Source organism: Mytilus galloprovincialis, chromosome 3 (genome assembly GCF_965363235.1).
Source record: "Mytilus galloprovincialis chromosome 3, xbMytGall1.hap1.1, whole genome shotgun sequence".
NCBI classification, from domain to species: Eukaryota; Metazoa; Mollusca; class Bivalvia; order Mytilida; family Mytilidae; genus Mytilus; species Mytilus galloprovincialis.
This window is the reverse complement of record NC_134840.1, coordinates 41,533,953-41,546,485: the sequence shown is the minus strand read 5'-3', so window position 1 is coordinate 41,546,485 and position 12,533 is coordinate 41,533,953. Positions and strand designations below refer to the sequence as shown.

Sequence of the window (12,533 nt, the reverse complement as noted above, 5' to 3'; positions counted from 1 at the left end):
GTGAATTAGGGAAATCATGTTCAAGTTTAACTTTCCAAAATATGAATTTAAGGAACTAACAAAGTAAGACCACACCTGAATTTATTTAGACGACATCTCGGCGATTCCAGTAAATTGTTTTCGAAAAACCAAATTAGGCTTCATCTTGGTAGAATATAGTGTGGACAAATAAATGATCCAAGTATTCATCTCATTTGCCTACAAACAGTGGAATATGATACAATAGATGACTAGGATGATACATACAACTAATGGACCTCTTTGTCTTCATTATTAAAACTTTTTTGGTCCATATATACCTCTCATTTCTTCAAAATTTAACTTTTTAAAAAAATTGTGGTAACTTTCACTCATTTATGTTTGAAATGTTATGATAAATGAGTAATTGAAATTTCAAGCTGAATATATACAAGTTTACTGACACCAAGGAGGTTTCAACAAGTTCTTACGACAAACTTAAATTTACACCACGTTCCAGAGAGGGACATAAAAAGCATCCTTTTTATTGAATAATTTGCTGTGACTACTGAAAAAAAAAGTTTCATTTACTTTTAACTTTCTATAAAAAAAAAAGAAGATGTGGTACGATTGACAATGAGACAACTCTCCACAAAAGACCAAAATGACACAGAAATTAACAACTATAGGTCACCGTACGGTCTTCTACAATCAGCAAAGCCCATACCACATAGTCAACTATAAAAGGCCCCGAAATGACAATGTAAAACAATTCAAACGAGAAAAAAAACTAACGGCCTTATTTATATAAAAAAATGAACGAAAAACAAATATGTAACACATAAACAAACGACAGCCACTGAATAACAGGCTCCTTTATTAAAGTATTGATTAAGGAAAATATTTTTATTAAAGCAGAATATAAGAAATAAGGAGAAAAGGTCAGACAAAGCTACCCAAAACAATAAGTATGGCTTGATCTGACTACTTATATTCATGGTAGGGGTCTATTTCAATGCATTTTTCTCATTTAATATGTTTTTGAGACTCAATCCACTCAGATCATTTTTTTTTTAATATTTCACCTAAATAGCATGAAATTGTAACAAATGGGTAATGCCACCATTGTTTTCTCCTATTAGTCTTTGATAAATTTGCAATAAAAAACATATGTGCAGTATTTATCTTTGTTTCAAATAAAGAAATACTTGGCATGAGTAAAGTTTTATACTGCCCATTACTTTAGACATAATTTCACATGACATTTCATTGCATATTATAAGAAGAAAAAAACATCACTGATAGTTAACCAATCAAATTATCACCACTTTTTTTTACTTGTGTACAAGCTTTAGTAACCTGGTACCCTCAAGTTTCAACATATTCTATAGAATCACCAAATAAAAAAGAAATATGGTGCGTTGAAACACCAAAGATATATAATGATGACCCAGAATATGTTTACTTTTACTGCAATATAATGTAGAATTAATTCTACAACTGCAAAATTCAAGGGATTTTTTCGACCCTTTTTCGTATACAGCCGGACAATCATTTGATGGTATTACAACTGTTACAGAAAACCATTCAAAATTTGGCTTGCATATCTTTAGTTATAGCTGGCTTTTAATTTCCTGTGCGGACACCGAATTTGACTCGATGTCGCAAAGTCATGAGTTGTATAAAATTGAGAATGGAAATGGGGAATGTGTCAAAGAGACAACAACCCGACCAAATAAAAAACAACAGCAGAGGGTCACCAACAGGTCTTCAATGTAGCGAGAAATTCCCGCACCCGGAGGCGTCCTTCAGCTGGCCCCTAAACAAATATATACTAGTCCAGTGATAATGAACGCCATACTAATTTCCAAATTGTACACAAGAAACTAAAATTAAAATAATACAAGACTAACAAAGGCCAGAGGCTCCTGACTTGGGACAGGCGCAAAAATGCGGCAGGGTTAAACATGTTTGTGAGATCTCAACCCTCCCCCTATACCTCTAACCAATATAGAAAAGTAAACGCATAACAATACGCACATTAAAATTCAGTTCAAGAGAAGTCCGAGTCTGAAGTCAGAAGATGTAACCAAAGAAAATAAACAAAATGACAATAATACATAAATAACAACAGACTACTAGCAGTTAACTGACATGCCAGCTCCAGACTTCAATTAAACTGACTGAAAGATTATGATTTCATCATATGAACATCAGGCACAATCCTTCCCGTTAGGGGTTTAGTATCATACCATCATAACATATATGAGAAGAACATAACCCGTGTCAGGCCAACAACTGTTTTTAGAATAAATGTCTTTAGTTCTGATGCAAAGACCTTATCAGTGACTCAATATTAACGCCAAAATATGCAATCTTCAATGACTTGACAACAGTATCATAATTATATCCCTTCTTAATAAGTCTATTCAAAGGTTTTGTATGTTTCTGAGGTGAATACTGACACCTTTGTGCTTTATAAAGAATATTTCCATAAAAAAATGGGTGCGAAATACCTGAACGTGTTAGAAGTCTGCATGTTGAGCTATATTTACGAATGATGTCTTTATACCGATGATAAAATTTAGTAAATGTTTTGACTAGTTTGTGATATCGAAAACCCTGGTGTAATAATTTTTCAGTAATACATAAATTTCTCTCGTTAAAATCTAAAACATTGTTACATACGCGAGCGAATCGTACAAGTTGAGATATATAAACACCGTAAGATGGTGACCAAGGGAACGTCACCATCTAAAAACGGATAATTAACGATAGGAAATGAAAAATCATCCCTTTTATCATAAATTTTAGTATTTAGCTTTCCATTAGTGATATAGATATCAAGATCGAGAAAAGGGCAGTGGTCATTGTTAGTATTAGCTTTATTTAAAGTAAGTTCAACAGGATAAATTTCATTAATATACATACTGAAGTCGTCATTATTGAGAGCCAAAATATCATCCAAATATCTAAAAGTACTATTAAATTTGTTTATCAGATGTTGTTTCGATGGGTCTTTGCTTATTTTTGTCATAAATTGTAACTCATAACAATACAAAAACAGGTCCGCAATAAGTGGTGCACAGTTAGTCCCCATTGGGATTCCGATAATCTGACGATATACGGAATCCCCAAAGCGAACAAAAATGTTATCTAGTAAAAATTCAAGGGCATATATAGTATCAAAGCATGTATGTTTATATATCTCACCGTAGATGGTTTTTACTGCAAATAGAGAAATTATGCGCATATACTAACACAGTCACCAGCAATCGATCATTTGCCCAAAATTTTTCCATTTCTACGTTTTTTTCTTTTGGTTGATAAGAAAGCAAATATAAGCATTAGACTATGTTTACCACCCTCCCTATATAAAACGTAATATACCAAATTGATTGTATGGTACCCTCAACTGAGAGTACTCGCAGTTACTGACAACTGGTTCAAAGCCACTAACAACTAATAAAAAAAGCATGCATGTAAGACTGAATACAGAAATAATCCAACACGATAAGAAAAAGAGAAGCATGAAGAACATATTGATAGTTTGCAATTCTTAATATATTTAAACAAACAAATTAATGACGTATTAATTTTTTACAACAAAATTGAAAATAATATTAAATGCAAAAAAAAAGCAAAAACAAAAACAAAAAACAAAAACAAAAATCACCTTTCTTGTATGGCAAGCCGTTTTGGAATTTATTCCCTATTTATTAATATTAATAAATCATTTATTATTATTAAATATTATTTTTTAATGTTAATAAATATGTTTTAATATTACAAAATCATTTATTAATATAAATAAATGATTTTTAATATTAATAAATAGGGAATAAATTCCACAACGGCTTGCCATATTCTTGTACTTATTATGATTTCAATAAATTTATATTTGTTTGGCAATTCTGTTACAAATTTACTTTAGAATGTGCCTTATTTCTTGTTTCGCAGAGTTCAAATTGTATACACTAATAAAGAAATAAAGACAGAATATCTGCTTAGAAAACTGTTGTTAATATCTATATCTATATATAGCTAATATTGTCGATTTAGGAAAATACATATGTATTTATTCAGTCGTCACGGTGCAATGTAATTTAACATTCGATACTCCTCGATCTTTTACGCGTTAATCATAGATTTAAAAATATCTGTCAAACTTGCCATGCTGGAAGTTAAATGCTGGATTGTACGACTTGGTTGTGTTCAAATGGCATGTGTGACGAAATCGCGCTTAAAGATAAACTATAAAAAGCAGAGGTTTTTTAACAGTTCTATTCAATTTCGAAAAGCTGTGAAGAAGTGAACTAGTAAACAAATAAAAATAAATACAAAATGGGTTTGTGGTTATCTAACTTGTACGAAGTATTTTCTGAATTTTCTGGATCAACACCAGCAAGAATTCTGATGTTAGGATTGGACGCAGCAGGTAATTTGATTTTGTTTTTTTATGACTTATTAAGTTATTATTACTATTTCAAATTTCTTTATTATTTTTTTGTATAGAACGACATGTTTAATAAATTAGTATATTTAATACAAGCAAATAAACTCATCATCGATACTAGGTTTGAAATTTGATATTTACGCCAGAAGTGCGTTTCGTCTACAAAACAGAGGCGGATTTAGAGGGGGCCCAGGAGGCCCGGGCCCCCCTTTTTGGTTGCTTATATAGGGAATCACTGAAGCGTGACTGGAGCGGGCCCCCTCTTAGGTCAGTCAGTGGGCTCCCACTTATGAAAATTTCTGGATCCGCCACTGCAAAAGACTCATCAGTGACGCTCGAATCAAAAAATGTTAAAAAGGCCTAATAAAGTACGAAGTTGAAAAGCATTGAGGACCAAAAATTCCTTTAAAGTTTTGCCAAAACAGCTAAGGTAATCTAATCCCGATGTAGAAAAGCCATAGTATTTCAAAAATTCAAAGTTTTGTCAAAAGTTAATTTATTATTATGAACATATCAATGATAACTCAAGTCACATAGATGTGCCGACTGCTGGACGGGAACCCTCGGGAAATTAAAACTCCAGCAGCAGTGGTATCGACCCAGTGGTTGTAAATAAATTCATCATAGATACCAGGATTGAAATTTTATATTTACGCCAGACGCGCGTTTCGTCTACAAAAGACTCATCAGTGATGCTCGAATCAAACAAATGTTAAAAGGTCAAATAAAGTACGAAGATGAAACTTTGACCTATAATAGTGGTACTACAATACTTAGCATAGTCAATTAAATTGTGAGCTGGTCAACGGCTGATTCAATTTGATTTAATCTTAATTCTATTTTATTTCGTTGATTTCAGGAAAGACAACGATTCTGTACAAGATAAAATTAAACGAAAATGTCCATACTATTCCAACCATTGGATTTAATGTGGAGACCGTCAGTCCAGTGAAGGGTGTCAGTTTTACTGTGTGGGATGTTGGTGGACAGGAGAAAATTAGACGTCTGTGGCAGCATTATTATCAGAATACAGAAGGTAAATTTGTTTAACGTTTTACACATTAGAACGGTGTGGTTTTTTTAAGACTGAAAACGATATGAAATAATTCTTTACTGGTAAAACAATGTGACTTAACTTATATGATCTTATATGGACTTATTTGTTTTCTTTGAAATCTTCAAGTTGGATCGCTTGTGATGCTTTGGAGATTAAAGCTTGTATCATAATCTAGAAGAAAAAAAATTTAGGAAGTAGCAAAAATGCTGTTTAAATTATTATGTCATTTAGAGTAGTTAATTGGAAATACAAAAAAGCAAAAATACCTTGTTAATAATTGAGTGCAAAATGTTGAATTTATTTAACGTATCTTCTTCGAATTTCAGGTCTAGTGTATATAGTTGACAGTAACGATAAAGAGAGACTTTCGGAAGCTAAAGATGAACTTGATGGGATTCTTAACAGTGATGAAATGAGAGGTGTTCCAGTTGTAGTGGTGGCCAATAAACAAGATTTACCACGTAAGTTTTTAAGTTTTTCACTTTCGTCAATTCAAAATCATACAAATTTAATTTACATTGGAGTAGAGTTTTTTTTATCAATACATTTATTTTCTCATATCTTTCTCTTCCCTTACAATGACATGTCGTAGAAGAATTTGTTTGATTTCCATATATTGGTATATGATAATTTGCAGCATTTCAACATTTAGGAATGGTATATGCAATTTTTTTTTATCATTTTAAAATTTAAAAAATTAAATTCATAACATGAAAAATAAAAAAAATTATCATTTTGCTTAAATATTATTACAGGAATCATAAATAATAGCTGTTTAACAAAATTAAGAAAATTATTTGACCTGTGATTTTTTAATATTTTATAGGATCTATGAGTCTGTCAGAAGTAGCAGATGGTCTTGGTTTACCGAAAATGACTGGCAGAATATGGTACATTCATGGAGCATGTGCAAAGACAGGTGAAGGAATCTTTGAGAGCATGAAGGAAATGGCAAACTTAGTGAAAAATAACGAAAAGTATTGACATTTCCCATCTTAACACAAGTAATGTGAACTTAAAGATGAAAAGGGGACTCCGGGATATATATCCTGAAACCCTATCTCCTGGTCACATCGACATCAATCAGTGTGAAACAGAAACGAAAGATAGATCCCGCATCAAATTGAGGAGCAATAAAAATACGTGGATTGTGCAATATATTTAATTGAACTGAGAAAGAGAAATTAAAAGATAGATAATATTGTGATATTTTATGTTATTCTTTTTTTTGTTATGTGTGTATGTATTCATAAATAAAAATTAACAATGGATGTTTTTTTTCTGACTCATTAAAAAGTTAAGAGGAACACAATGATAAAACTAAATTATTCTTTGTTTAGTTTTTGACATCATGAATCCCACCATTCCATAATGGCCTCAATGACTAATATAAAGATATACAAGCTGATTGTTTCAAATTACAATTTATAAAATATCCGGAAAGAGCTTTCTATGGAAAATAATATTCAAATTAATTAACAAAAAAAGGGTAGAAAATGCATTACATGTTTCAAAGAAGGTGAATTTTTTTTTTTTACATCATTTACAAATTTACAACCAAAAAATACAAGATTACAATAATGTTTAAATCAATCAGAACACATATATGATATCTTTATACAAAGAGTGAAAAATGCAATGTACAGAACCATTGATTGTGTGATGTAAATTAAAGTTATTTACAGTTTAATGCTCTCGTACTTCGATAACCAAAAGTATCAAAATCGCTCATGCTTTGAATTATGCACTCCACACGTATTTTTTTTTACAAAAACTTTTTAAAAGATTTTCAAACAATAACATGTAGTATATACCGTAATCGGAGATCAATATTTTAATTAGATTGTTGGAAAATATGCATTTTCTTCCTCTATCAATTTTTCCTGGTATAAGAGTTCTAAAAAAATATGTTCTAGTTCAACTTTCCAAACCCAAAAATGGATGATAGGGACCTAAGTAAGACAACATCTGATAATTTTTTATACATATTGTCCTCCAATTTATAAATTTAAACACCAGTGGATGAAGTATAGTTGGCTTATGATTTTTTATTCTCAGCTTTTAGTTCTTAATACGAAACTGTTAACATGTTTTTAAAAAGGACAAAGAACAAAGGACTTTTCAATCATGCCTTCTACAAAAAAAAAAAAAAGAGGTTTCAATCATTTTAAACTTGTGAGTCCTAAATTATTGCTAAACGTTTGTCCATTATGTATCCTGTTTGCATACCGATTTGGACTCAATAACTTGTATTACAAATAGTTACTGGCGACTGAGCTAAACACCAAGGTAACCGCATGAGAAGTAGCGAATGCGTTCTCCTACATAGCATTTGATGTCAAACTATGGGCCTCATGTTTGTTGGTCTTAGAATAATACAAAATTGAAAAAAGTGCAGAGACAAAATATATCTGCAAATTTAGAAACCAATTGTCAACACGGTAAATCCTATAACGTATGAGTTTGAACGTCCCTTTTGGTATCTTTCGTCTCTCTCATATCACATGGCAAGGTGTTAAACTCCCTTGCTTACTCGTGAGGTTCTCGAACGGTCAGAAAACGAAAACAAAAGTTGTGTTTTATAATAATATATGAATATGAATTCAAAACAACGATATATTCATATAAAGTTAACAGTTTGTTTTTTTACAAAATATATGTAATTGTTGACCGAATGACTGCTAAAATGGCGTACTCCGGGAATGTATTCGTCAAGCAAAATTTAAACCAATTTTACACCAAGCTTCTATAGCCTGCTGTACTTGCTGCTTGCTATTTAAGGAGGGCAACGATAACATTCAACTGAAGTTTGTTTTTATTTCAACTTATTTCTCATTTCATTTTTTTTTACCATTTACAATAAGGCTTTCCCGTAAGTTTATAACTGATGGCGGCCTTTCAAAAACGGGACAAACAATAAAAAGATCTAGTTTTAGGGTCTACAACAAGGGAGGTAGTATTTTTTCACTAGAATTCCTACTGAGTGGTCGATTAAATTTGTAACGAAAAGCTGAGTTTCACACTAGTAGTCAGTTCGGAAGCCGTATAGTAGTTCGGGGGATCAACAATTTGTTTTCTCTAGGTATTTCAGCATGTTTTAACTAATGAGTGCTCCAATAACTTGCGTGATACAGAGGTCGATAGTTTTCTGCTTATGGTATTGTCACTTTTCAACTACTTATAAAAGGTAATTTTCAGTGTTGTTAGAGTGTCAAAAATGGTTGTTAGTGATGGTGCAAGGTGTTCAGCACATTCTCAGAGAACTGTATGTTGTTTCGGGTGAAGCTTTGGTAGGATCGACTTCCCTTAGTAATTCTGCGACTCCTTGTTCTATTATAATAATCTATGAGTTTCATTGATATCTTTTCCGGCAAAAAAGTTCCTACTTTAGAAAAAAAGATTGTTTTTACATGGCTTGAAAAGAGACATGTTATATTATATATTTCTGGTTGAAATGAAAATATTGACCACAATAAGATTCTGTGTTATAATTTGTCAATGAAACCGCACTTTTTGTGGTGCTATGCTTCAAAGGACAATCAATTTGCAACAGTTTGGTGAGATGTTTCAGCAGAGACACATCATACAGGATGACACAAATTCGTACACGTACAGCAAAACAAGCAAAGGAACAGGAATTGCTGTTCTTTATCTGAAAGACCTTAAACTCAGGGAAAAAACTCTAACCCCACTGCAAGTTCATACGGCGCCTAGCACCGGCTTTACATTTAGCAGATTTCTGTGCAAACCGACGATTTCGAACAATATTGAATTGCAGAACAATACCATGGAGTAATAACAAAAAAATATCAAACATTTACTGTCACAATTTAGTCTGACAATCACATTTAATTTTATAAAATAAACCTGTATTTAACTTCTTACTAAAAAAAAGTAGAAACAAAAGAAGTAAGAGATAAGACTGATGATATGTCTTCAATTACATAAATGTAATGTAAAAAAAACAGCAAAATCTCTATAAAATCTACATTAATACAAGCATTATTTATAATTTTAGTGGCCTCAAATTTTCTCGAGGAAATTTATGGTCAATATTTCAGCATATAACATTTAAAATAATATTATTTCCGTGATCGATTTCAAGAAATGAATAACTGTTATCAAATATCTATTTATATTAGCCAGTCGTCATGGTCTAATGTAAACATACATCCGATACTCCTCGATAGTTTCCCCATATAGCCAATGGTTTTTATAAATGTCATACTTGCCAGGTTGGAAGTTAATAGCTGGATCGTTCGATTTGGTTGTAATCAAATGGCATCGGTGACGAAATCCTACTTAAAAATTAATTATAAAAAGCTGAAGGTTTCAATTTGTTTTTCATATCTTGAAATATAAGCGAATTGTGTAATTAAAAATTTACAAAATGGGTTTGTGGTTATCTAAATTGTACGATGTATTTTCTGAATTTTCTGGATCAACACCAGCAAGAATTCTAATGTTAGGATTGGACGCAGCAGGTAATTTTTTCCTTAAATCTGACTTATATTTACTAATTATAAGTAAATTGTTTGTTTTATGAAAATTATACATATTGTTCTTTAAGATGTTGGTATATGCCAATAAAAGAGAGAAAAGAAATGACAAAATGGAAATTTGGCGATGTTAAACTAGCTTTTCAGCACTAAACCTTTTTTTTTTTGTTTTTTTTTTATTTAATGTCTCCAGGCTTGAAGTTACATAATACTGTGTATCCATAAAAGATGAAAACAAAAATTAAAGTTTAATCATGATTCGAAAACAACGTTTGAATATAGATCTACATCCGATTTGCATAAAAACATTAGACTACAGTAACTATCATCTAATTATAGAAAATACATTATAGGAAATAGAAAATAAACATTGGAGTTGTCTTTTGTCTATAAAAAATCGCATTTTCCATTCAAAACGTAAAGTTGTAATCCTTTGTTTAGAGATATTTAGGGAGAATATTGTTACATGAATAAGAAGATATATTGGATATACGTAACCAAAACAGCAACTCAAAACACCAACGATGAAAACACATTTAAATTTCATTAACTCCTCAACATTTTGAGGATAGTTGATACTAATATTTGTTTTTTTACTTCAGGAAAAACAACAATACTTTACAAAATCAAGTTGAACGAGAGTGTTCATACTATTCCTACCATTGGCTTTAATGTTGAAACCGTCAGTCCAGTAAAAGGTGTCAGCTTTACCGTGTGGGATGTTGGTGGACAGGAGAAAATCAGACGTCTGTGGAGGCATTATTACCAGAATGCAGAAGGTACAGTTATTATTTACACTTTACATAAATTCATCCTACCCAGGATAGATAACAATTTCAAAATGTACTCTCCATTCCTATTTAGAGTGCTTATTTTAATAATTCAATAGTGTGAATTCTATTTAATTTAAAATTTTAAATGTTTTAAAGATATATATCATCGTCTTATAGGTTTTATAAACATGTGTACAACGTATAGAACTGTCTAAAATTAGATGCAAAATATAAATGAACATGTTGTCCACATTATTTCAGGACTCATTTATATAGTTGACAGTAGCGATAAAGAGAGACTTTCGGAAGCTAAAGATGAACTTGATGGAATTCTCAACAGTGATGAAATGAGAGGTGTTCCAGTTGTAGTCATGGCAAATAAACAAGATTTACCTCGTAAGTTTTTTTTGTCTTCATATTTTAGCATTGTGAGTGATTTCCATGTCCCATATCAAATTACCTTTGTCGGCTATCTTTTTCAGCAAGGTTGTAAATGAAAACAGTAGTACTTTTATAGATGCATTCCTTTTTTTTATAAATGGATCATAATATTTGTAATTATATTAAATGAGAAAGGCGAAATTACCAAATGGATTTTCAAACTCATACGTCAAAAAACACAAAAAAATGACATGGCAAAAAAACGAAAAACGTCGAAAAGACAATCAGCACTACACAAAACAAAACATTGGAAACTAAAGACTGAAAACAGATAAACCCCTCCAAAACCCTCGTGTGTGTTACTTTTAATGCAATTTTAAAAACAATGTATTGGAATTTAAAATTAGTCTCTTTTCTTTAGATAAGAAAATGTCATAAACAAAACTAAAATTCATATTTCATCTACCCTTTGATGATTTACAGGATCTATGAGTCCATCAGAAGTGGCAGATGGTCTTGGTTTACCGAAAATGACTGGCAGAAAATGGTACATTCATGGAGCATGCGCAAAAACAGGCGAAGGAATCTTTGAGAGCATGAAGGAAATGGCAGACTTAGTGAAAACTAACAAAAAGTGCTGACCATTCCCATCTTTAAACCTAAGATACCTGAATTTGAGATAGCGAAGGAAGTCGGGGATATCCCGATAACCATTTCTTCGTGCAACCAGAGTGATTTGGTAACAGGGATTTAACAAAAACACCGAAGATCTTAGTGTTGAAATGTATATAATGGGACTGTACAATATGTTAATCCATTGTAGGACTATATTGTCAATGTAGTTCTGCCATAATCAAATCGAGAAAGAAGAATCATTGTTTTGTAAATCATTGTGATATGTATAGTGTCTACGTTTTGTTGTTCTGTTTACATGTTAATAATAAATAAGGAAACTACTGCAAATACATTTGTCCACCATGACCACCTCCAAAGTCCAAATGCAACAAAGCTATTTTACTTCATTCAGGTTTTTTTTTAAATAATATCAGTGATAAGAGGGCAATTTTAAATTCATTTTTTTATGAAAAAAAGACTAAGCAATAATTTGCTTTTTATCTCGTTTATATATCTTTAATCAGGTTTGGTTCAACAAATATTCCATTCTATTTATATTCTCTAAGAGAAATAAAGTATTAATAATTCTTGCTTCATATCTATTTCATACTGTATGTTAAACATTTATTCGGTAAATAAAAGGGAAACAACTCCTCTGAATAGAGATGATCAGACCAAAGCTGGTTTAATTCTTTCGTATATTTTTGATCTAAAAATTTGCCACCAATTACTCCCTCAAATTTAGTGAAAGTAGGCCTACTCGGACAAAAAAAAGTGCATTTGATGTCATTGTT

The 12,533-nt window shown here is 31.4% G+C and overlaps 2 protein-coding genes across 2 annotated transcripts; both read left to right on the top strand.

Annotated features, from left to right (window-relative positions):
* Window positions 1-4,238: 4,238 nt before the first annotated feature.
* On the top strand, window positions 4,239-6,740 carry LOC143067957 (uncharacterized). The gene is made up of 4 exons (XM_076241624.1): window positions 4,239-4,396; window positions 5,274-5,450; window positions 5,798-5,932; window positions 6,298-6,740. Exons 1-4 carry the CDS (start codon window positions 4,303-4,305, stop codon window positions 6,453-6,455), a joined length of 564 nt encoding a protein of 187 aa, XP_076097739.1. The 5' UTR covers window positions 4,239-4,302; the 3' UTR covers window positions 6,456-6,740.
* A 2,981-nt stretch (window positions 6,741-9,721) lies between these two features.
* Window positions 9,722-12,081, top strand: LOC143067956 (uncharacterized). Its single transcript, XM_076241622.1, has 4 exons — window positions 9,722-9,955; window positions 10,573-10,749; window positions 11,005-11,139; window positions 11,608-12,081. Exons 1-4 carry the CDS (start codon window positions 9,862-9,864, stop codon window positions 11,763-11,765), a joined length of 564 nt encoding a protein of 187 aa, XP_076097737.1. The 5' UTR covers window positions 9,722-9,861; the 3' UTR covers window positions 11,766-12,081.
* Window positions 12,082-12,533: the final 452 nt, after the last annotated feature.

Coding starts and splice junctions, on each gene's coding strand:
- LOC143067957 (XM_076241624.1), top strand. CDS start 4,303: ATGGGTTTGTGGTTATCTAACTTGTACGAAGTATTTTCTGAATTTTCT. Junction 4,397..5,273: donor GTTAGGATTGGACGCAGCAG/GTAATTTGATTT, acceptor CGTTGATTTCAG/GAAAGACAACGATTCTGTAC. Junction 5,451..5,797: donor TTATTATCAGAATACAGAAG/GTAAATTTGTTT, acceptor TTCGAATTTCAG/GTCTAGTGTATATAGTTGAC.
- LOC143067956 (XM_076241622.1), top strand. CDS start 9,862: ATGGGTTTGTGGTTATCTAAATTGTACGATGTATTTTCTGAATTTTCT. Junction 10,750..11,004: donor TTATTACCAGAATGCAGAAG/GTACAGTTATTA, acceptor ACATTATTTCAG/GACTCATTTATATAGTTGAC. Junction 11,140..11,607: donor AAATAAACAAGATTTACCTC/GTAAGTTTTTTT, acceptor GATGATTTACAG/GATCTATGAGTCCATCAGAA.